General features: G+C 41.9%; 1 protein-coding gene across 1 annotated transcript; it reads left to right on the top strand.

The window, feature by feature from the left end:
* Positions 1-5,787: 5,787 nt before the first annotated feature.
* Positions 5,788-17,064, top strand: LOC108541561 (olfactory receptor 2Z1-like). Its single transcript, XM_017891091.1, has 5 exons — positions 5,788-5,961; positions 7,693-7,750; positions 11,143-11,267; positions 15,029-15,143; positions 16,079-17,064. The coding sequence occupies exons 1-5, from the start codon at positions 5,788-5,790 to the stop codon at positions 17,062-17,064; spliced, it is 1,458 nt and encodes a 485-aa protein (XP_017746580.1).
* Positions 17,065-26,149: the final 9,085 nt, after the last annotated feature.

The following is a 26,149-nucleotide window of genomic DNA, read 5'->3' as shown; positions in this document are numbered from 1 at the left end:
TCTGCTGTTAGTCTGATGGGCTTCCCTTTGTGGGTAACCCGACCTTTCTCTCTGGCTGCCCTTAACAGTTTTTCCTTCATTTCAACTTTGGTGAATCTGACAATTATGTGTCTTGGAGTTGCTCTTCTGGAGGAGTATCTTTGTGACGTTCTCTGTATTTCCTGAATTTGAATGTTGGCCTGCCCTACTAGGGTGGGGAAGTTCTCCTGGATGATATCCTGAAGAGTGTTTTCCAACTTGGTTCCATTTTCTCCCTCACTTTCAGGCACCCCTATCTGATGTGGATTTGGTCTTTTCACATAATCCCATATTTCTTGGAGGCTTTGTTCATTTCTTTTTACTTTTTTTCTCTACATTTCTCTTCTCTTTTCATTTCATTCATTTGATCTTCAATCACTGATAATCTTTCTTCCGGTTGATCGAGTCGGTTACTGAGGCTTGTGCATTTGTCACGTAGTTCTCGTGTCATGGTTTTCATCTCTGTCAGTTCTTTTAAGATCTTCTCTGCATTGATTATTCTAGTTACCCATTCATCCATTCTTTTTCAAGGTTTTTAGTTTCTTTGCACTGGTTACATAGTTCCTCCTTTAGCTCTGAGAAGTTTGATTGACTGAAGCCTTCTTCTCTCAACTTGTCAAAGTCATTCTCTGTCCAGCTTTGATCCATTGCTGGCGATGAGCTGTGTTCCTTTGGAGGGGGAGATGCGCTCTGATTTTTTGAATTTCCAGCTTTTCTACTCTGCTTTTTCCCATCTTTGTGGTTTTATCTGCCTTTGGTCTTTGATGACGGTGACGAACTGATGGGGTTTTGGTGTGGGTGTCCTTTCTGGTTGTTAGTTTTCCTTCTAACAGTCAGGACCCTCAGCTGTAGGTCTGTTGGAGTTTGCATGAGGTCCACTCCAGACCCTGTTTGCCTGGGTATCAGCAGCAGAGGCTGCAGAAGATAGAATATTGCTGAACAGCGAGTGTTGCTGTCTGATTCTTGCTCTGGAAGCTTTGTCTCAGGGGTGAGGTGTCCATCTGCACCTAGTGGGGGATGTCTCCCAGTTAGGCTACTCAGGGATCAGGGACCCACTTGAGCAGGCAGTCTGTCCCTTCTCAGATCTCAACCTCCATGCTGGGAGATCCACTGCTCTCTTCAAAGCTGTCAGACAGGGGCATTTACCTCTGCTGAGGTTTCTGCTGCTTTTTGTTTTGTTGTGCCCTGTCCCCAGAGGAGGAGACTACAGAGGCAAGCCGGCCTCCTTGAGCTGTGGTGGGCTCCACTCAATTCGAGCTTCCCAGCAGCTTTGTTTACCTACTTAAGCCTCAGCAATGGTGGGTGCCCCTTCCCCAGCCTCGCTGCTGCCTTGCAGTTAGATCACAGACTGCTGTGCTAGCAATGAGGGAGGCTCCATGACCGTGGGACCCCCTGGACCAGGTGTGGGATATAATCTCCTGGTGTGCCATTCACTAAGACCCTTGGTAAAGCGCAGTATTAGGGTGGGAGTTACCTGATTTTCCAGGTGTTGTTTGTCTCAATTTCCTTTGGCTAGGAAAAGGAATTCCCTTCCCACTTGCACTTTCCATGTGAGGCGATGCCTCACCCTGCTTCCTCTCTCACTGGTCGGGCTGCACCCACGGACCAGCGCCAACTGTCTGACACGCCCCAGTGAGATGAACCCGGTACCTCAGCTGAAAAGGCAGAAACCACCCATCTTCTGTGTCGCTCACCTTGGGAGCTGGAGGCTGGAGCTGTTCCTATTCGGCTATCCTGGGCGCACCCCTTACATTCAGTTGTATAAGAGAAGGAGAACATAAAAGTTCAGAAAATTTGCAGCCTGATAATGTGATGGAAAAGACGATCCCATTTTCTGAGGAGAAATCAAGCTCTCTGCAGAAATTTGCTTAAGTAATGAGGAGGCAAATGTTAATCTCCAAGACAATGGGGAAAATGTCTCCAGGGCATGTCAGAGGTTTTCACAGCAGCCTCTCCCATCACAGACCCAGAGGCCTAGGTGGAAAAAATGGTTTCATTGGATGGGCCCAAGACCCCATGCTGTGTGCAGTCTAGAGACATGGTGCTCTGAGTCCTAGCCACTCCAGCCATGGCTGAAAGTGGTCAACATAGAGCTTGGGCCGTGGATGAATAGAGTGCAAGCCCAAAGCCTGAGGTTGAGCCTGTGAGTGCACAGAAGTCAAGAATTGGGATTTGGGATCCTCTGCCAAGATTTCAGAGAACATATGAAAAAGCCTGGATGCCCAGGTAGAAGTTTGCTGCAGCAGTGGGGCCCTCATGGAGAACCTCTGCTATGGCAGTATGGAAGGGAAATGTGGGGTTGGAGCCCCCACACAGAGTCCCTACTGGGGCACTACCTAGTGGAGCTGTGAGAAGAGGGCCACTGTCTTCCAGACCCTAAAATGGTAGATCCACTGACAGTTTGCACCATGCACCTGGAAAAGCTGCATATACTCAACACCAGCCCGTGAAAGCAGCCACAAATGAGGCTGTGCTCTGCAAAGCCACAGGGGAGGAGCTGCCCAAGACCATGGGAACCCACCTCTTGCATCAGTGTGACCTGGATGCAAGACATGGAGTCAAAGGAGATTATTTTGGAACTTTAAAGTTTGACTGCCCTGCTGGATTTTGGACTTTCATGGAGCCTGTAGCCCCTTTGTTTTGGCCAATTTCTCCCATTTGGAATGACTGTATTTACCCAATGCTTGTATCCCCATTGTATCTAGGAAGTAATTAAGTTGCTTTTGATTTTACTGGCTCATAGGTGAAAGGGATTTTCTTTGTCTCAGATAAGACTTTGTACTGTGGACTTTTGAGTTAATGCTGAAATGCATTAAGACTTTGGGGGACTGTTGGGAAGGCATGATTGGTTTTGAAATGGGAGGACATGAGATTTAGGAGGAGCCAGGGCAGAATGATATGGTTAGGCTCTGTGTCCCCACCGAAATCTCATCTTGAATTGTACTCCCATAATTCCCATGTGTTGTGGGAGGGACCCAGTGGACGATAATTGAATCATGGGAGTGGTTCCCCCATACTGTTCTCATGGTAGTGAATAAGTCTTATGAGATCTAATGGTAAGGGGTTTCCATTTTCACTTCTTTCTCGTTCTCTCTTGCCACCACCATGTAAGACATGCCTTTCACATCCTGCCAAGATCATGAAGCCTTCCCAGCTACGTGGAACTGTGAGCCCGTTAAACCTATTTTTCTTCCCAGTCCCGGGTATGTCTCTATCATCAGTGTAAAAATGGACAAATACAGTAACTAAAGACAAAATAGTAAAGAAAGCCTATGGGAATTACGGGACAACACAAGTGAACCAATATATGAATTTCAGGGAGTTCTAGAAGATGTGAAGAAAGTGAAATTAGCAGAAAACATGTTTAAAAATATAACAACTAAAAATTTTCCAAATCTGAAGAGAGAATGAACATTCAGATTTATGAGGCCCCAGGAAGCTAAAATAGATTAAATATAACGAGATCTTCACTGAGACACATTATAATCAAATTCTCCTATATCAAAGACAAAGAGAATTCTGAAAGCAGCTAGAAATAGGGAACATCACATACAAAAGAGCTTCAATATAGATATCAGCTGATTTCTCAGCAGAACTCTATCAGGCCAGTTAAAAGTAGAATGATATATTGAAAGTGCTGGGGAGAAAAAAACCTACCTACCAAGAATACTATACATGGTATGTCCTTCAGAAATGCAGAAAAGATAAGGACTTTCTTAGATAAACAAAAGATGTGGAAATTCATCACCTCTAGACTTGCCTTACAAGAAATGCTAATGAAAGTTCTTCAAGTTGAAATGAATAATTGCTGACTAACTATATCAAAACATATGAAAGTAGAAAACTCACCATAATGGTAAGGAAAATTAAGCACTATATACATTAATATTAATGGTATTAATATACATTATATACATTAATATTAATAAGTCAAATTCAGCACTATAGACATTAATACTGTAATTGTAGTGCATAACTTTTAATTCTAGCATAAAAGTTAAAACACTACAATATTAAAAATAATTATAGGCTGGGCACAGTGGCTCACACCTGTAACCCTAGCACTTTGGGAGGCCAAGGTGGGTGGATTATTTGAGGTCAGGAGTTCAAGACTAGTCTGGCCAACATGGTGAAACCCTGTCTCTACTAAAATACAAAAATTAGCTGGGCACAGTGGCAGCAACTATAATCCCAGCTACACAGAAGGCTGAGGCAGAAGAATCACTTGAACATGGGAAGTGGAGTTTGCAGTGAACAAAGATTGCACCACTGCACTCCAGCCTGAGCAACAGAGTGAGACTCCAATCCAAAAAAAACATAAATTATATTTACAATAATTAGGTAATGGATAGATGATACATAAAATTATATAAATTTGGCATCAATAACATAAATGTAGGGGGATGAGAATTAAAAGTGTAGAGTTTTTGTATGTAATGAAGTTAAGCTGTAATAACCCTAAAATAAACAATTATGAGATGTTTCATGTAAGCCTCATGGTAACCACAAATTTAATAAAAAATCTTTAGAAGATACAAAAATGATAAAAGAAAAAAATATGACTTAGGTCAAATCATCATAATGTGGGATCATCTGTCCTTAAAGATTCTGGGGTCCTGGGTCTGACATTTCCCAGTTCTGAGACCTTGGATATGTTACTTAATAGCTCACTACCTCAGTTCCTTTTCTGTGAAATTAGAGTGATAATAGAACCTACCTCATGTAGGGTGTGTGCAGAATAAATGCATTGCAGTATATAAAGACTGGCACACGGACTCCTCTACTGAAGATTCCACTACAGCCAGGAAATAACCCAATATTAAACCTGTAACTTTTAATGAAGTGTTTGTTAAACTGGGGCCCATGGTCTCAAGTTAAAGAAATACAGCTTTAAAAGATTTATATATGCCACATGTGTAACACATTTTTTAAAGTTGTTAAGGAGGTTTTCCCCAGTAGGGAGAAAAGTGACACAAAGGCGAAAGTATGCTCTGGCAGCCATGAGTTGTACCACTCCATTCAAGGCAGAGATAGCCTGAAAATGAAAACCTCCAAAGGCAAAATGGGTGTCTCTGTGAGAATCAAGTTAAGGAACATTTGTTTTGGTTTGGGTTTTTTGCTCTTGTTTTGTTTTAAAGTTTTAATTGATACATAATATTTGTACATATTTATGGGGCACAAGTGATATTTTGTTACATGGATTGAGTGTGCAGTGATCAAGCCATGGTATTTAAGATACCCATCACGTTGAGTATTTATTATTCCTGCATATTGGGAACATTCAAGTCTTCTTTTCTAGTTAAATATACAATATATTGTTAACTATAGCATCCTACCCTGCTATCAAACTAGAACTTACTCCTTCTGTCTAACTGTATGTTTGTACTCATTAACCAAAATCATTTTATTCCCACCTCCCAACCCCTACACACCCTTCTTGGCCTCTGGTATCTGTTATTCTACTCTCTACCTCTATGAGATCAGTGTTTTAGTTGCCATATATGAGTGAGAACATGCAGTATTTGTCTTTCTGTGCCTGGTTTATTTCACTTAATATAATGACCTCTAGTTCCATCTAAGGGAATATTTTTTAAGAAAGATCACTTAATTATCTATATGTAAGTGCTGACATGGAGCAAGTTCTTTAATTGTGCAGATACCCCCGGGGGCCCTTGGAGTTCTGCATTGGGATCCCCATAGTCTCTGATGGTGGTAGATCCCAAGGGCTCACCCTAACAACCCCACCAACAGCATGATTATCAACTGGAGATGACTATCTCCAAGTGGTGCTGTACGCCTCGGGACCATTCCTGTTGCTCAGGGCTGCCCACCAAATGTGGCTCTGGCAGGGAGTGTCTGGGGCAGACAGTCCTGAAGTCACCTCATAACTTCTCCCAAGAGCACATGGTTGAGAAAAGTGGGACATGTCCACAGGTCTATGTGGTCAGTAGTTTGGTTTATCTTCCTTCACGCAGTTCAGCAGAGAACAGACAAAAGTGATGGGTTCTCAGTTCTCTCTAGAAATAGTCTGAACGATCTATGGAAAGTTGCATCACCCTTCTGGGACTTGGGCCTCCCTACCATTAATTCAAAGTGCGGAGAATGATTTCATACAAATAAACAAAAATAATTGCCTCTGCTCTCACCAGTGTGGGAATATGGAAACAAGCTTTAAGTTTTCTTCATTTTCTTAAGAATGAGTTAGAGCAAAACACGTTTTTAGGTAGATTACAACATTAGTTAAGTCCAACTAAACAGTCTGACATTTTGAATTTTGTCAACAGTTTATTGACTGTAGATAATCAATTTAATATTATCATATATTATTTAAGAATTACTATGGTAATTAAGAATACAAATAAAAAGTAAAAGAATCACCCCTTATCCACCATCTCAAGCTTCAAATATTCTTCCATTTACTCTCCATATGTATAAAATGTACACTTTTTATTATTGTAATCATGGTATAGTCTTATATTCTGCTTTACGGTTTTATTATTTTCATATGCATTCCTCCATGTTGCTACATATTTTAATTTTGCATCATTTTCAAAGGATTAACGATTCTCTTTCAGGTGGACCTAATAAAATTTAACCTATTTCCCTACAGCTAGACATTTGATTTCTTTCCCCTCTTTGTATTGATGTAGCCTCCAAGCTCCGTGGAAGATATTTGTGTGTACATCTTTACTATCCTTGTTAACAATTACTTTAGCGTAAATTTCCAAAAATTAAGCTCCAGGGTCAAAATGTTTTCTAAATGTTGTCTAAATTTACATAGCTACAAGTTTGAATGCGGACACAAAATTTGTGTATGCACAATTTGTAGTTTCCTGTTCTTAAAAAATAAAATAAACCAGTACTTAAGAAGGAAGCTATCTGTGGGCTTCTTTGAAAAATCAGGACTTCCAACACATTCAGCTCTCTGGCACAAGTGGCTTTGCTGGATCTGACCACGCTAGTTCTTAACCTAGCCAGCTGCAGTCAAAACACAAGAATCATTCTTGAGAACTCCAGGTTCCTCCCTGGTGGTTTGAATAAAGTTATTTCACTGGTGGTGGTGGTGGTGGTGGTGTGTGAATGTTTTTCTATTTTGTTTAGTAAATGTAAACCCATTGATAAATCCCTAAGACATTCCCCAGTCTCATATTTATGGCATGTATTGTTGGCTGGACAAAGAGTGAGATCATACATAATTAACAAAGAAACACAGACAATCAAGTACAAAGCAGCAGCTAGGGATCTCCCTTGCTTTCACGGCAGGCCACCCTACACATAAGTCGAGTGCAGGTGGACAACTCAGTGGAGTTGACTGTGGTGCACACACCACACTCCTGAGCACAGGGCATCTGTGCAGCCCTGCTGGTCACCTCAGTTCCTGGGATCTGAAACTAGGTAATGATGACAGAGACTGAAGGTAGCTGAGAGCTGAATATAGAACTAGTGAGGATCAGAAGAAAATTGAGGAAATAGAAAAGAAAAAAGAAATCAAAAAATCAGACTTAATGGTCTTGCCTTTAAATATATAACATTTTAAATATAAAGGAAATTTTGACAAATAGATTGAACAGAAGGCCATAATACACATTTTAAAAAGAAACTCATTTATCACGCTAAATTCATGACATCAGTGTGCACAGATGCAACACATGTTAGTTTTACTCTTTCCGACAGAACAGTACCATGGTGGTCAGTGAACTACAGAAGGCAGCCCTGGTCAAGTCCGTGCTCCGTGAGGAAGAGAGGTTCTTTCTCCCTGGCCTTCGGCTTACACATTTTCCAGGATCATTTGGGCACCTGGAGCCTTGGAGAAGACAGGGATCTCTGTAAATGAGTGTGAGAAGAGAAAACAAGATGGTTACTAACAGATTGCATAGAATCAAAAGGAGAGTGCTCCATAAGCAGCTTCCTGCTCTAAGAGCCAGAAGTTCAACATCACACAGCACAAGGACAGTGGTCAATAAATGTGTATTGACATTGAAAGACTATTCAGCCCTAAAAAAGAATGAAATAATGTCATTTGCCACAACACGAATGAAACTGAAGGTCATTATGTTAAAGGAAATAAGCCAGACACAGAAACAGATTTCACATGTCTCACTCATATGTGGGAGCTAAATATAAGTCTGAATGTTTGATAGCAGAGTAGGGTGACTATAGTCAGCAACAATGTATTATATATTTCAAAGTAGCTGGAAAAGAGAATCTGAAATATTCCCAACACATACAAATGGTATTCAGGATGATGGATACCCCACATACCCTGACTTGGTCACTATAAAACCTATGCAAGCAACAAAATATCACAGATGCTCCATAAATATGTAAAATATTACGTATCAAAAATAAATGAGTGAGTACAAATACGAATGAATGAATAAAAATTCTGCAGCAACCAAACATGTTAAAATTTGTTCAAAAAATGAATATACTTGGCTGATGTGGGAATCATTAATGGTTCCAAATTTAGTGTTCCTGGACAAAATCATTTCCTCTTGGAATCTCAATTTCCACCTCTGCAAAATAAGATAACAATATTCACCTCATATCATTGCTGTGAGTGTTAATTGAGATTATAAATTCTGAGAGCACAACAGTCTTATCCTGGTGATCTGGGTGTATTCACCCAGTAGCAAAAAAATTTGCCTGTTTTATGTACAGTTGCTTAAAGAATGAGTGAACTGATCAAGTAATGAGATATTGGATGTAGACCACATTTTGTAATTTTTTATACCATTCAAATGTAAGATGTGACTTATTATTTATAAAGCAATTAGGCATATCTTGTTAAGAAATAGGTCATAGTTTTCACTGAATTAACTGGTTGACTCAATCCAAAATGACAGTTTATTAGGCCTGTGTATATATAACCACCAAGTAGTCACATTGTGGGCACCTGTGCATGTTGGCATGACCTAAATTCCCAAGCATGAATCTAGGGCTGGTGTCGTACACACTGGCTACTTGGTAGACCAGGGAGCCAATAGGCTTTGTAGTGACCCAGACCTGGCTCATATCTCAGATCTGCCATCTGCTTGGCAGGTGACCTTGAGCACTAAGCTGGTTAACCTTCTGAACTTCTGTTTCTTCATGTATAAAATAATAATCAATTATATATTATCATGATAAGATGAGATAATATCATACATGTCTAACATAAAATGGGAGATAAGAAATATTGGTTTGCTTCTCATTCTGGTTCCATTCAAATTAAGAAATAAAAGCTCGTTAGAACAATAGGACCAAAATAAAAAGCTAGAAGTGAAACCAACTTTAATAGATGTTACAAAAGAAGGGAGGGAGGGAGGAAAGAAAGGACCTCCACGTCTCTAATTGCCAAGTTTCCCCAGACACCAAGATGATGCTGTGTTGATTTGTCTATGCCCAAGCCTGCCCCACAATTAAGTACCTTGTGTATATAATGGTTTGGAACAATAGTCCGGGGGCCCTGGAGCCCCTGAATACACTGCATTACAGCTGAGGAAGTATGTAGGTGATTTTTGGAGCAGTCCCCGCCTTCCAGAAACAAGAAGCTTTATCGCAGACCTTGACACTTGCTCTTATATAGAATTCATTAAAATCTAGATTGTGTCTTCTTTCTAAAGTCACTTGACTGCCTGCACAGAAAACCTGGAAACTACTTAGGAGCTGGCAGGTAGAGAATTGCTGACTTTTGGTTTTGGAAAATGTATCGTGTACAAGTACAGAGCCTCAGGTGTCTGCACAAGTATAGACCACCCCACTCCCAGCTGTAAAGAATCCTAAAGAGCCACGCTCTTCCTCAATCAGTTTTTTAGAGACAGACAACACCCTCTGCCTCTGCCGGATGTTCTCATCCCAGTAAACCCATCTCACTTTACATTCGTTAACCATGGGACCTTTGTCCAAGGGCTTAGTCTGCGGGGCTAGACAGACACCTGTTTTTCCTTGTTGGTATGTATGCTGTTTCTTTAGAGGTTTCTATGTAGGTTTTATTTGAGCAGCATATATAAATTATGTGGCATGGAAGTAGGTATACTAACTGTAATGTGTTTAATTATTTTAACTAGACTTAGTGACTAGTTATTCATTAATTTTGGAGATGTGAGATTTTGGAGAACAGTTGAAATGTTGTCAAAATAAGCATGACAAATAAGCATGACTTTGCCTCAGAATGAGTTTGAACCCACCACTCTGCCATGACTAGGAGAATCGGATTTACCACAGGAAACAAGCATGTCGAGAGGAGGCTTTCCTGATCTTGGCACTATGGATATTTTGTTCTGGTTAATTTTTTTGTGGGGGCCTGTTCTGTGCATTGTAGGATGTTAAACAGCATCCCTGGCCTCTTCCCACTTGGTACCACTATTACCTTCACCTCCTCATTGTGACAACCAAAAATATCTTCAGACATTGACAAATGTCCCCTTGGAAGCAAAATCACTGCTGGTTGAGAATATCGGATCACCCAGAGGGTTTGTCAAAATAGACTTCTGAGCCCTCCAAAGAGTTTCTGATTTGATGGGTCCAAAGTGGAGCCTGAGAATTTGCACACTGAACAAGTAGCTGGCGTTGCCGATCCAGAGACAACCCTTTGGCCTAAGGAGCCCTGGGGGTGTGAGCAGTTGGCATATCTGTCTTTCCTCTGTCTGGGAAATCCCTAAGTCGTCGGTTCCCAGATTTTTCTGCAGAGTAGAATCACTTCAAAATCTTTTAAACCTTCCAAAGACCAGGCTATATCCCAGATCAATTCAATCACTACTTCGGGGTGAGGCACGGGCATTAGGATTTTTTTAAACTCCTCAGATCATTCCAATATGCAGGCAAATCTGGAGACCTTGCTCTAAATGTCATTATCTCATCTGTAATTTGAAGGCTTGGGGCTGAGCAATTTACGTCCTTCCAGCACATGTGTCCTATAAGTCTCAACAGCACAGCCAGTTCCTATGACAGAAGCTTTGCAATCACAGCATTCTGAAGTTGGAAGAGCACCAAGAATAGGCAGCAATTCACCCTCATTGCAGTAAAGGTGGATAAAGTATACCTTAGAAAAAGGGGCCCTATGGGAAAATGGGGAGCCTTTAGGAGTGCTCTGTGTGAAAAGAGACAAATTTTACACCTCAGCTTTCATGACCCCTCATGTAGACTCCCACAGGGACCTGCTTCAGGCTCTGAGCCACAGCCTGGAGCCCAGGAAGGACAAGGAAGAAGAAAAAAAGTCAACAAGAGACCAAGACGCCCATGGAGACTGTGGATCAGGGCAATTTGAGGTGAGTATGCAATGGAAAGTGTAAGAGAGGAAATAATTTAAACCCTCCACCCCATCCATGCAGCCCCAGCTAGCTTATTACAATAAGCTTATTATGAAAAGTCACAAAAAGACAATTCCGTAACTTCTCCTCTGTCAAACTTTCCCGTGTTTAAAATTTTCAGTGATCTGGAATTTTGCTTTTTTAAAACAAAATGAGAAAATATAATTTATTATTTTTACTGTCATTTTAAATGAGATAATATAATTTATTGTTTTACTATCATACACACAGTCCCCAGTAAAGCACATAAGCATTCATACTTTTGGAATTAACACTGGCCTTCTCCGTAAGTTGCCTATCTTAGACGGCAAAAACCAAGGCTGTGTAAAAACAAAAAAAATCTGTAAAACTGTAGGGAAATTTAAAAGTCACATCAGTACCAAAAAACCAATGAGAATAAAACACAACAAAACAAAAACTTGGGCTAGATATAGCCCACAACACAAAATGTGTCAGTTGCATCCAGGATTTCATTTTTCATTCATTCTAGTAGTTCTTTAAGACCTGTTGTGTACCACTTATGATCTAGGTATGGTGGACGGAATAGAAAAATAGATCTGTTTCTCCTGGGAAACAGGGTGAAAGGAAATAAATCTCCCTGAATATTATTCTGAGACAGACATACATACATGCACATGCTGCATTCATTGCCATGTTGAGAAACTGCCTGAGAAGATAAATCAGCAGTGCCGAGGCAATTGAGGGCACATTCCTGGGAGCAGGCACTCATGCACAGCCCCACGACCGGAAGGGATGTCGACTCCAGATGGCCGTGATGGAAGGTGGTGTGAGGGGTAGCAGTGTTTTCTTGAGCAAGTGTATGCTTCTTTCATCTATCCACTATACACATTCCTTTGGCCCACCAGCATTGACCAAGGGCCACCATGAACCACAATCTGTCATGAAATAGAACAGAAAGGGCGCAATCCCTGGTCACAGGTAATTTTCAGTCTAGGTGGAGAGATCTGGAGTGCTACAGAGGAGTTCACTTAACTACAACAAATGCATCCCTCTGCAAGGTTTCACAATATGAAGCGCATGTAAGGGGAACCTCCAAGTGGGAGGGACTAGGAGCTCCTGCTGGTGAGTACCAGAGTTAACTCTGATGATTTTGCAAAACTGATTTGCTTAAGTGAAGAAAGAAGAGAGCTAACATTCGCTGAATACCTCCTCTGGAAAAGGCATGATCTCACCATTTTCCTTACTCCACACTCACAATAACCCTGGGAAGTGGGCATGATAATCCTAAGTTACAGAGGGGGAGCAGAGGTCTGAGGTTATAAAAGCAGTAACAGTGCTGATGTTAGTAGCAGCTGAACTCAAAATGTCACATTCCTTGGGCCAAACTCTGTTCTAAGCACTCTACATTTAAAACCACTTAATGCTCCAAACAGTCCCAATAATTTTTGAAATGAGGAACCTGAGGCTGAGTAGCCTGTCCAAGTTACATAGCTGGGAAAGGGTGGAGCTGGGGCTTGAACCCAAGCAGCCTGGCTCCGGAGACCAGGTACTCAACCACATGCCTTATACTGGATAAAACCAGATAAGAACATTCAGCCAAGTCAGAGTCAAACTATTGCAGATTTTAAACATGTGGGTTCTTGTCCTTTTTCATTTGCTTTGGTGGAGAGCGAGGGAAGGGGAAAAAAGGTAACTGATGGTAAGCTTCTACTGCAGAGGTTCTCAGTTGGGGGTGACTGTGTCCCTGCATCTGGCAATGTCTGGAGATATGTTTGGTTTTTACAACTGAAGGGGGTTGCTATGGCATCTACAGGGTCAGGTACAAATATGCTGCTAAATGTTCTGCAATGCACGAAACAGTGCCCCACGGTAAGGAAGTATCCATCCCAAAGTACCGACCGTGCCGAAGCTGAGAAAAACCACTTCAGACAGTTACGAGTTATCTTGGACCTGGCCTAGAAGATCAAGTATTTGTTCACCAAAAATAAGTATCAAAATAATTAAGTAAACTTTAGAAAAGAGATTTTTGATCAAGGCTGTCACTTCTCACCAATAAAATAGATATTGGACTAAGCTCCTTCCAGATGTAAAACACAGTGGTCTGAGACACTGGAGACACCAAACAAGACAAGCTGTGCTTACAAGACACCGAAACAGGGGCCATGTGAGAAAACTATCTTTAGAGGAAAGCTTCTAAATGTACCCGAGTCTTCGTTCTAATTCGTGTATGGCAAGGCCAGTGGATCGGGAAGTGATTGGCATTGAAAAGGTGGCTTGTTACGTCCCCGGGAGGTGCACACACACCACGCAGGGCCACACGGGGAAGGCAGAAGGAGTGAGCAGAAAACAGAGACCAAGCCTTTGCTGTGTCTTCCCTGGGAAGAAACGGAACGGTCGGGGTAAACAGCTGAGCAGGCTTAGGACTGGAAAGTGTGAATAATTTGGGGGCTCTGGGCTCTACAGGTGGTCTCTACTGTCCAGGAGCTGGACCTGGTGATTCATAACTGAGCACAGGAAGGTGTCCCTGACTGTGGGAACCTCAGAAAAGGAGGTGGGTAGGGCTGTAGACTGGGGAATTGGTTGATTTGCTTCTCAAAGGCATGCTTACAAGCAAAGTGTTTACCATCTCTAGGAATTAGCTAACCCTGGGAAGTGCAGCCCCTCCCCAGGTCCACAAGTCCTCAAGATGGCAACACATCATACAATACCGAAAATAGGTGCAGTATATATTTTAGCTCCACTCAAAGTCATGTCTCAAAAGTTTGAGTTTAACCATGTTAATTTCTGTACTCAGCTCCAGAGACAGGCTTTTGGAGTGGGCCCTGCTACGCACTCCAAACACGTCTGACTCACATCTAAGGGATCTGTGTGTCTGGTGTGAGCAGCCTCAGAATGGTGGAGTTTAAGGCCATAGATGAGAGATGCCCCTTGGCATAGCAAGAAGAACCAGGACAAGCACCGAGAGAGCCCCTTCCTGGCACAGCTCTCTCTGCTCCCTGTGTGACCTCCGGCAAGTTCCAGTTTCTAAGATCCTTTGACCTTTGACCATACAGTGGTGAGATGCGGGCAGTAGACTAGTCAGTGAGTGTCAGCTTGTACCACACTTCAGAACAGTGAGAGCTTGAGCTTTGAAAAGCACAGGCACCCATGGAAAAATCTTGTCACCTCTCTGATGTGCTGTCCCTCTGTGACACTTGCTGCCCCTCGCACTCTGTCCTAGTGACCCTGTGGTATCCACCAGCTCCATTATTCTCTCATATTCTCGACTCCTTAATACCATACTGGGAAGTTCATTTTATTTCCCTTCAATCCCTCCATTTAAGCCATTTGCCCTCAGACATACACAGAAATAAAAGCTAAAATTGAAGGCATTCCCTAGGATTCAGGAGTCTGGGACCAGGGTTTCCGCAGAGCTTCCTAGCTCAGGGAACTTGCCAGGTAGACGGGTCTTTACCACGTCTAGCACAACCTCATCCTTGGAGCAGCGTCGTTAATCCTAATTTGTCCCTCATCCTCAGCTCCTAAAGCTGCCTTTGGGTGACTTATTTCCTATCATCGCTTACCTCATAATTCCTTGAGATTTGACTTTACTTGAATAAACATAATTTCAGAAGGGAGCCCTTTAGGGGTGCAGATCCCCACAGGAAACTACTGACCTGGCTTACGTATTCCTAACACGTACTCCATAGATTTATATTTATAAAGAGGCCCAATCTTTATCAAAAGTTTATTTAAAATCCTCTTAATTAACATAATAGGACTCAGCTATCATGAAACTATTGAAATCAAGAGAACAACAGCCTGAGAATGAGAACATAGTGTCAGAATTCCAGAAGAGCAAAGGTGCCAAGTCTGGAATTCCTCAGGGCCAAGGTAACAAAAGAATGCGACGCCTGCACAGCTCCACTAGTTAATAAAATGCAACACGTCAGCAGCAGACACGGGCTCTGACCTATTTCTTTTGTTGTTGTTGTTGTTTTAGGTTTTTTTGTTTTTGTTTTTCGGTTTTTTTTTGAGATGGAATCTCACTCTGCTGCCCAGGCTATAGCGCAGTGGGGCGATCTCCGCTCACTGCAAGCTCCGCCTCCCGGGTTCACGCCATTCTCCTGCCTCAGCCTCCTGAGTAGCTGGGACTACAGGCATGCACCACCATGCCCAGCTAATTTTGTGTTTTTAGTAGAGACGGGGTTTCTCCATGTTGGTCAGGCTAGTCTCAAACGGCCGACCTCAGGTGATCCACCCGGCTCAGCCTCCCAAAGTGCTGGGATTATAGGCGTGAGCCACTGTACCCAGCGGCTTTAACCTATTTCTAAAAGAAATATATCACGTGGATGCTCAAGTAAGGACTTTGAACCACGTAATTCATGTATTGGTAGATCTAGTCCTCAAGTTAGGCATAAGAATAAATGGTTTTGTTTTCAATATTTTCCTGTGCACATATTTGTTTGTTGAAGTGTTAAGAATATTGTTAACTATGCATTTTTCAAAAACATGGGACGTTGTAATGTGCTGTTGTTCTTTTCCTAGCTTTTTGAAACAGAAATTAGATCACTAGTTTTGACACTTTTCTCTTTTCTAGCACATGTATTTTGAGTTATGAGTTTCCCTCTGAGTACTGCTTTGGCCGCACACCATGCTTTTTGTAATAATTTTTCATTGTGAAATAATGTTGACCCTACAAAAAATTTATAAGGACATTGCAAAGTTCATCAGCTGCCTCTTCACCGACTTTCCTAGTTGTTGTCCTTTTGCCACCTTCTCCCCATCTCCATCTCTGAATGAATGTATCTGAGCCCCTGGTGAGCCAGTTCGCTTTCCTCTCCACAGTGAGGCTCAGCAGGAGGCAGGCAGAAGGCCTTGGAACCACTCCTCCACCACTGGCTTTGTCCTCACTAGACTTTTCAATGAGAGCCAGATGCACCTGTTCCTCTTCAGCATGGTGGTGTTGGTCTACATCCTCACCATGGGTGGCAATGCCACCATGGTCCTCCTGATCTGGGCCGATGCCCAGCTCCACAAGCCCATGTACTTCCTCCTCAGCCAGCTGTCCTTCCTGGACATCTTCTTTTCTTCAGTCACTGTCCCCAAGATGATAGTGGCCTTCCTCTTTGATTGGACGAGCATCTCTTTTGGGGGCTGTGGGGCACAAATGTTTTTCTTCATGTTCCTGGGAGCTGCAGAGTGTCTCCTGCTGGCCCTCATGGCCTATGACCGCTATGTAGCCATCTGCAACCCTCTGCGTTACCCAGTGCTTATGAGCCGTCGCGTCTGCCTGCTCATGGTTGTGAGCTCCTGGCTGGGAGGGTCCCTCAATGCCTCCATCCAGACCTCGCTAACCCTGCAGTTCCCCTTCTGTGGCTCACGAAAGGTTACCCACTTCTTCTGCGAAGTGCCTTCGCTGCTGATGCTGGCCTGTGCAGACACAGAGGCCTATGAGCTGGTGCTCTTTGTGACAGGTGTGGTGGTCCTCTTGGTCCCCATTGCCTTCATCACCACCTCCTATGCCTTCATTTTGGTGGCTGTGCTCCAGATGCGCTCTGTGGAGGGGCGTCAGAAGGCCCTGGCCACCTGTTCCTCCCACTTGACAGTAGTCAACCTCTTCTATGGGCCCCTTGTCTACACCTACATGTTACCTGCATCCTACCACTCTCCTGGCCAGGATGATGTCGTATCTGTCTTCTATACTGTTCTCACACCCTTGCTCAACCCTGTCATCTACAGCCTCAGAAACAAGGAAGTGACTGGGGCAATGAAGAAGGTCATAGGAAAGTGTGGTGTCCGTAGGAATGCTTGAGACCCAGGAGAGAGGGCTGGGAGACACATATATGAGATCTGAGTTCACTCATAGGCATTGGGTCTGAAGATAGACAGACATCTATTTCATATGACCTTCCATATCTGGGATGTGTGTATGGCTCCAGGATCCTGTTCTAGGAGTCCTTTCTGGGATGAGAGGAAGAGTCCCAAATCCACATGCAAGGAAGTGAAATGATTCCTCTCAAGCCACCACACTTCTACTTTTTCAGAGAGGTGTCCAGAACATCTGATTCCACTCATCATTCCCCCATCCATCTCAACAAACTCTAGTCAGGCTTTTTATTCAGCCATCCCCTGGGCAGTGCAGTGATAAACCATACTGTCTGTGTCACTGAATGTCTTAGGGCTTCCCTTCTTACCCAGTAAAAGCCAAAGGTCCCACCAAGCCCTTCATACCTGACTATTTCTCCAATCTTCTGTGTTGACATACTTCTTTTTCTTCACTCTGCTCCAGCCACACTGGCTCCCTTGCTCAAAATTCCCAAGCACAGTCCTACCTCAGAATCCTTCAATGCTGAGTGCCCAATGCCTGGGGGCTTTCCTCACATTTTTACATGGCGTTCTCCTTGCCTTCGTTTAGAAATTGTTCACATGTGACCATATCAAAGAAACCTGCACTGATTACCCTTTCCAAAATAGCATTCCCACCCCACCTCACCATCTTGCTCTAATCCCGTTTGTGTATTGGAATGTGTAGCTCAGGAGAGCACAGAATTTCCTCTTTCATGTATTCTCAACTCCTAGAAGAGTTCCTGGCACATAGAGTCAATCAAAAAATAACTTTTGGATGAACAATTAAATCCAAAGAACATTTTCTTGTCTAATCACAACAGTGTTGTTCCTTTTTCTAGTTCCTCCTTCTTGAAAATCTTCCTTCCCTTGGCAATAATACCATGTTCCTTGTTTTCCTCCTGCTTCTGGTGCACTTTTCCCCACTAAGTGATGAAAGCCCTCAAAGCCCAGTGCGGCTAGATACTTCTCTTCTCAATCTACACTCCCTAGTCACTCCCATTCACAGCTTCAGTTACCATTTGACACCAAAGCCTGAGATACATAACTATAGGCCACACAGATGTCTCTTCCAAGCTCCTTACCACATACCCAAGGCCACCTCAGTACTCCCACTGGATGTTTCAAAGGCACCTCAAATTCATCATGTCAGGAAACAAAGTCCTAATCTCATCCTCAAGCCTGAGCTTCTTCCAGGGCCGGTAACTGAGTGTTGTCACATGAGAACAATGAGTCTTTGTCACCACCCGTATCCAGTCCCTCACCAGTTCCTGCCTCACCTCTCCACAAGATGGCCTCTGGGTCACCACTGCCACAACTACTGTGGTCCAGAAATACCTAAATTATTCTCACCTGGACGATGCAGGAATTTTCGAACAGACCTCCCTGACCCCTTTCTTGCCTCACCCCCACATATACATTCACAACTTATTTTCCAAGATGTAGCCAAAGGGATCTTTAAACACAAATCTAACTACGTATAGCAACCCCACTCCCGAAAGTCCCCTTGAATCCCCTTAGCAGTTCTCATTACACATATTAATTGCTGTTAACACATATTGCCACCTAACATGTGATATATTTTAATAACTTACATTGCTTACTATGTGTCTTCTCCTACCACAAATTAAGCTCCATGAGGGCAGGTGTTTTTGTCCTTGCACTTGGCACATAGTAGACATTTATTAAATATTGAATAACTACATGAATGTTCTTTGGATAAAACAAACCTTTTCATTGCCTACAAAGTCCTGCAAAGTCCAACATTCTTGGCCTCATTTCACTCTCCTCCTTAATACTCTACTCCTGAACCTTCCTGCTTCCCATTCTGGAGCTACTTTGCTAGTTGAGATGCTGCTTGCTCCTCCCAGCCACCAAACTCGTGTTCCCTTCTTTGCATCCATATGTACTCAAAGGTTAGCTTCCACTTATAAGTGAGAACATGGAGTATTTAGTTTTCTGCTCCTGTGTTAGTTTGCTTAGGATAATGGCCTCCAGCTCCATCCATGTTGCTGCAAAGGATATGATCTTATTCTTTTTCATGGCTGCATAGTATTCCATGGTGTATCGTATTTTGTTCAGTCTACTGTTGATGGGCATTTAGGTTGATTCCATGTCTTTGCTATTGTGAATAGTGCTGCAATGAACATATGCGTGCTTGTATCTTTATGGTAGAATAATTTATATTCCTCACTTTCTTTGTACTCCAATTTCATCTAAGCAGATACTACCTGGAGTAAAGAATATATTTCCATTACTGACAATATATTGTATTCTTGAAAAATGCTAAGAAAGTAGACATTGTGTTTTCATCATAACAGTGATAACTATGTGAGGTAATGCGTTTGTTAAACAGCTTGATTTAATCATGCCACAATGTATGTGTATTTTAATATACTTCAAAACATCATGCTGTACATGATGAATACATGTAATTTTATATGTCAATTAAAATACATTTAAAATAAAGTAAAATTTAAATGTTAAAATGAAAAACAAGAACAGGTTTCCCAGTTACTCTCGCAGTCAGGTAAGCTCTGGCAAGTGGACTACAGGTATGAAGGTTTGTGCTTTCCAGCAGTTCCTCAGAAGCCAGGGTAATATCACATGCCTCTCGACATCACCCACCTTTCTTGCTGGCTGATGTGTAGTTGTGGCGGCTCGAGCTTCAGCAGACATCTTGCAACATGAGGCAGAAGCCAGGAAATGAGAAAGTGAAGCAAATATAAAGGGAACGTGACCTTCTGAAACCGTGGAGTGAATTACAGTTACTTGCCTTGCCGGGTATTTGCAGTGAACCTAATTTTAGCTACATCCTTTCACACCAAGAAGTGATGGATAGAGAGCAGACCCCCTTTCAAGGCACGGGAAGAATAACTGTATCATTCATGCGGTAGAATGCCAGGAAAACCTTGCTGAAAAGTAGATGAACCGCACTAGGAAACACACATCGGAAAGCAATGTGGGGACGGTAAGAAGATCAGTAGCTGTGAGAATTTGATATCCACATGGAAAAAGTGGCCAGCCCTGATTAGGCTTGACCCTCACTTAAGTAATACGTCATAGTATTTCCAGTATGTGTAATTTATAATGTAGGCCATTTGCTTTTTTGCTTGTAATAGAACATGAAAATAGAAAGATTTAAAAACCAAGTAATCAAGTGATATTTGCCAGGTGACATAATGAAGCCTAGCTCTCTTGGGACATGGAACATTTCAAGGTAAAGTGTGGAAGCACAAAGCTAAATTTCAGGAAAAACTTAAGGACAGACCTCAAGCTTCGGGGAATATACTTTTGCCTGAGGAGAAAATGAGGGAGGGATAGTGACAAACTGGGAAAAAATGACAAATTCTTGAACAATTACAGAAGCCTTCCCAAGATTAAATTACCTTATCCCTAACATATTACAAACTTGCTCTTTATTTAATTTTATCCTCATCAGAAGTTTTCTGTATACATTTTTAAAATTAATACATAATAGATGTATATATTTGGTGGGTACATGTGATAATTCAATATGTTTGTCTAATTTATAGAGATTAAATCAATCTGAGACCTGAAACCATGAAAATTGTAGATGATAACATAGGAAAAATCCTTCTAGCCATTGGCTTAAGCAAAGACTACATGACCAAGAACTCAAAGGCAACAGGAATAGACTCAAATTCCTCACATGATAGTACCCAAGCACCAGTTTTACCACAGGATCTCATTCTTGTTTATTTTATTATAACAACACAATCATCTACCTTCCCTTTATTTAAAGGCAAAGTGGATGTACCCAAAGAAATGTCCAATGGCAAATGATGCCCTCTCTGCAAAGTCTTAGGAATAGACAGCTGCCTAGAAAAACTCAACCACTGTCCACCCAAACATAATATGTGCTATGTACTCTTCATTGGCAGTATAACATCGGGTATTTTTTTTTATACTTTGTGAAAAAGGTACAATTGAATAGAACAATCTAAAGTTACAACTGGATGAGCTTTCCAAGGAGAACAACAGAAGATGAACATTCCGGGGTGGAGATGGCAGTGACCAGATAAGAGCAAAAGTATCCTTACACTTTCTAAAGAAAGAGGTGTCTAGATGTTTACTGTCCTCCAGTCAATGGGTCAAGTCAACCCTGGAAGCTTATTTTTATTTCTTACTTTGCAAATAGTGAATACCAGATTCCTCTCAGTTTAGTTGAGAGAACTGATCCTTTATCTTATTCAATCAGTGAGTCACAACGAGAATAGGTTCAGGACTTTCTCCTCTCCATTCTGTGTGGATGTGAATCAAACATCAGTTGGGAGCCAAATTGATATGGGCTAAGTTCTAGATCACTTAAGATGCACAGAAGGCTCTTGGCCAGTATTGGAACAGAAACTGTGGATCTCTCTTCTCTCAGAAGGGTTGGGAATTTTTCAAAGTGGAAAATCTACGTTGCTCTCCAATTTTTAGACCATTTGCCTTTTATGTGAGAATTTTTTAATATTCATAGATATTTGCATATCTACATTACAGAGCTGTCTTTATCACATTATCTCAAAACTCGTCTGTCACATATTTAAAAGGTTTTTTTCATCGTGGTGAAATATATATAAGATTTACCCTTTTAACCATTGCAAGCACAATTTAGTGGCATTAAGTATATTCAAAAATGTTGTGACTATCACACACACTATCCATTTCCAGAACTACTTCATCGTTCAAATAGAATCTCCACCCCTTAAACAATAATTCCTGATTCCCTCACTCCCTAGCTCCTGGCAACCACCGTTCGACTTTTTGTCTCTATGAATTTGACTACTCTAGATAGTTTATATAAACGGAATTCTATAATATTTGTCCTTTTGTGTCTGGTTTAGTTCACTTAGCATAAAGTTTTCAAGGTTCATTCATGTTGTGGCATATACTAGCATTTCACTCCTTCTTAAGGCAAAATAATATGTCATTGTATGTATATACCACGTTTCATTTATCCTTCCATCCATGGATGGACATTTGGGTTGTTTCAACCTTTTAGCTATTGTGAGTAATGCTACTGTGAACATTAGCATACACATATGTGTTTGAATCCCTGCTTTCAGTTCCTTGGGATATATAGCCAAAAGTGGAATTGCTACATGATATGGGAATTCTGTGTTAACTGTTTGAGGAGCTGGCTAACTGTTTTCTACAGTAGGTGTACCATTTCACTTTTCCACTAGCAATGCACAAAGGTTCCAATTTCTCCACATCCTTGACAACATTTGTTATTTTCTATTTTTTTGAAGAGTCATCCAATGAGTAATATCTCATTGTGGTTTTGATTTGCATTTCCCTGATGATTAGTGATGAGCATCTCTTCGTGTATTTATTCTTATACATCTTCTTTGCAGAAATATCTATTCAGGTCCTTCACCCATTTTTAATTAGGTTGTTTTATTATTGTGGTTGCTGAGTTGAACTTATTTACATATTATAGATATTAATCCTGATATATTACAGGCAAATACTTTCTCCTATTCCATGGGTTTTCTTTTTACTCTGACACTAATGTTTTCTGATGCACAAATGTTTTCAATTTTGATGAAGTCCAATTTATCTATTTTTTCTTTTGTTGTCTGTATATTTGGTGTCATGCGCAAGAACTCATTGCCAAAGCTAATGTTATGAACATTTCTCCCTATGTGTTTGTTTGTTTGTGTTGTTGTTGTTTTGTTTTTTTTGTTTTATTTTGAGATGGAGTCTCGCTCTGTCGCCCAGGCTGGAGTACAGTGGCACGATCTCGGCTCACTGCAAGCTCCACCTCCCAGGTTCAAGCAATTCTCCTGCCTCAGCCTCCCGAGTAGCTGGGACTACAGGCACCCACCACCACGCCTGGCTAATATTTGTATTTTTAGTAGAGACGGGGTTTCACCGTGTTAGCCAGGATGGTCTTGATCTCTTGACCTCATGTTCCACCCACCTCAGCCTCTCAAAGTGCTGGGATTACAGGTGTGAGCCACCGCGCCCAGCCTCTCTCTATGTTTTCTTCTAAAATGTTTATCATTTTAGCTCATATGTTTAGGTCATTGATCCATGTTGAGTCCATTTTTGTACATGAGGTAAAGTAAAGGTTCAACTTCATTCTTTTGCAGACGGATATCCAGCTTTCTCCATGCCATTTGTTGTAAAGACTATTCTTTTCCCATTGAATACTCTTTATATTCTTGTCAAAAATCAATTGACCATGTACACAATTGTACCGGGCTCTCTATTCTGTTCCATTGGTCTATATATCTGTCATTACGGCAGTGCCACACATTGATTATTGCAGTTTTTTAGTAAGTTTTGACATCAGGAAATGAGAGATCTCCAACTGAGTCCTTTTTCACGAATGTTTTGGCTCTACGGGGTCATTTGAAATTCCATATGGATTTTAGATTAGGTTTTTACATTTCTGCAAAAAAAAAGTTACCACAGGGATTTTGATAGCAATTGCATTATTTTAATCTGAAATTTAGGTTTTTATCTGCAGGAACTAATGCTTTGGAAATTATCCCTAGGTATCCCTTTGTCTCATTCTCCCTTCTTGGAATCAGCCTTATTCATGATTGTTGTCAGGGAAAGTTCATAATAATAGGATATGACCCATGTTAAAGACAGCTTTGTGCTTTCATTTACAGTCATGGAAACAGGCTTAAACACTCATTGCCTTCTAGTGCCACCATTGAGCAGGCAGCAACACTTGGGTTAACATTTATTTCTCTTGAGGCTCAGTCCTGAGGTGTTTCATCACACTAGGGTGTTTCTTACCTGTAGGGAATGTGAGCATGCTGTACATTCTAATGGGGATTCTTCATTTCCAGAACATTCAGATATGGTGTTTTCCTCTATTAGGAGGAAGCTTCTGTTATTGAGAAAGGTTTTCTTCTCCTGCTCTGGCTCTGTGATGTGCCTGCTCCTGCTTCACGTTCTGCAATCAGTAAAGCTCCCTGGGGCCTTGCCAGTTGCCAGCACCAAGTTTGTGCATCCAGCAGCACCAAACTGTTTTCAGCGATAGAGAAAGATGGACACAAACCCAGCATTTTTCCCTCATGGTTTAGAGCCTTGTGTCTGGTGGAAGCATTAAAAAAAAAGTGTATATTTGTTTATATAATTAACAATAACAGTTCGGATAGGATAAACGCTATTACAAATTAAAAAAGAAATAAAGGTTTCTATTTCTGATCCATAGGTTACATTTAAGAGGAGAATTGTAAAGAGGGCTAGGGCGGTGTCTTAGTCTGTTCAGTGTTGCTGTAAAGAAATAGTTGAGGCTGGGTAATTTATTGAGAACAGAGGTTTATTTAGCTCACAGTTCTGTAGGCTGCACAAAAAGCATGGTGTCAGCATCTGCTTCTGGTGAGGGCTTCATGATGCTTCCACTCATGGAGGAAGGCAAAGGAGAGCCAGCTGTGCAGAGATCACATGGCAAGGAAGGAAGCAAGAGAAAGAGAACGGAGAGGTGCTGGGCTCCTTTTAACAACCAGCTCTCATGGGAACTAATAGAGTGAAAACTCATTACCATAAGGATAGCACCAAACCATTCATGAGGGATCCACTCGTGTGACCCACACACCTCCCATGAGGCCACCCCTCCAACACCGAGAATCATATTTCAACAGGAGGTTTGGAGGAGTCAAGCAAACCCTACCCAAACTATAGCAGGTGGTGTTTGAATTTGGCTTGTATTTCCAGTGAGGTAAGGAGAGGGACTGTGGGCATGGCAGATGGTGGTTATATTTCAAGGAGACCAGAGAGAGCAGTAGCATGGGGAGTACTGAGATGACACCTCGTGTGTGTAGGGTGTGGCTCTGCCATGATGTCCTGGCCACCTTGCCTGTATCCACACAGGCCACATAACATCCTGGAGCTGAGTTTTGACTGAATTCCTTTTCATCGTCCTGGGACATGAAAGCATGAAAGACCTATAGGGAGCTGCTTGGAGGCCTCACCTCATCTCTCCTGGAAGGCTGTCATGGGAATTTCTTATCACCTTCTGAGTGCTGATGAGACCTAAGGCTTTCTATCTTACCCTCTTTACAGCATGGCTGCAGGCTGTAAACCTGCTTGTCTGCAGGATGGAGCTGACTCCGCAGCAGAAAGGAGAGTGTTATTCATGTTGCGGTTCTCTGGCTTTTCTTGTTGCCTCTTCACCCTTGGAAGGACCACAGGGAGCCAACACCTTTGGCTCACCTTCCTGCTGTCTCTGTAGGTCATAAACTGAATTTTAAAAGGCCTGTTTCTTTACTGGCTAAATCTTTCAGGCCTGGTCCTTTTCTGTCCCTGATAGCTAGAAAACACAGACCCATAAGCATGTGAGCAGGTGTGATGAGGGTCGCAGACTTATTCGGCATATTCCAGGATGCTAAACCTGGGAGTTCTCCTTACTTATTAAAAGAAGTACCTTTTAACTTAAAACTCAGGATCCCTCAAGTAGGCCCAGAAAGAATAGAAATAGATTTCAGCAGGATTTTAGATCCACCTAGAGGGTTTAGGGAGCCTCAAATCTTTTACACACATGACCTCTCTCTACCAAGGAAATGTGGTCTACTCTTCCCCCCTGAAGCTCCAGTTACACTCTCATAAAGACCTCACTGCAGGGCAGGGGACTTGTTATACCGGAAAACTCTCAGAAATGTTTTCATTTCTTTCCCTCTCTGTAGGCAGGGATGTTTTGAGTCTTGCTTATAAGAGATGTGCCATTAAAGAATGTTTTAACAAAGCTTCCCGTGACACGCAGGGTTGCTCTCTTAGAGTCACGATGAAAGGATTTAGCGCGTCTCACATTCAGAGGCCAACACAGAGTCACCCACCTAGACTCCCTCTCTCTTACTCTGTGTGTGTGTATAGGTGTATCATTCGATCTTTGGTTCATAAGTTCTTGAACTAGTCCAATTCTATTGTTCATTCATCTTACATGTCTAGTTGGCCAGTGGTGAACACCTAGCATATGTTCCATATCAAGGAGCAATGTGTTTCATAATTTTTTGACCAAATCACAGTAAGTGTATTTTACCTTGCAATCCAGCACATCGATGTGGATGAGTGTATCTTTCATG

This window comes from Rhinopithecus bieti, unplaced genomic scaffold, assembly GCF_001698545.2.
Source record: "Rhinopithecus bieti isolate Rb0 unplaced genomic scaffold, ASM169854v2 scaffold_20860, whole genome shotgun sequence".
NCBI lineage: Eukaryota > Metazoa > Chordata > Mammalia > Primates > Cercopithecidae > Rhinopithecus > Rhinopithecus bieti.
The sequence above is the reverse complement of the archived record's forward strand: the minus strand, read 5'-3'. Positions and strand labels throughout refer to the sequence as shown.

Bases quoted from the DNA above. Each gene is read 5' to 3' on its own strand.
- LOC108541561 (XM_017891091.1), top strand. From the start codon at position 5,788: ATGACTATCTCCAAGTGGTGCTGTACGCCTCGGGACCATTCCTGTTGC. The intron at 7,751-11,142 runs GTGAGGAAGAGA...CCCCTCATGTAG, and splicing joins CCTGGTCAAGTCCGTGCTCC to ACTCCCACAGGGACCTGCTT. The intron at 11,268-15,028 runs GTGAGTATGCAA...TTAACATAATAG, and splicing joins GTGGATCAGGGCAATTTGAG to GACTCAGCTATCATGAAACT.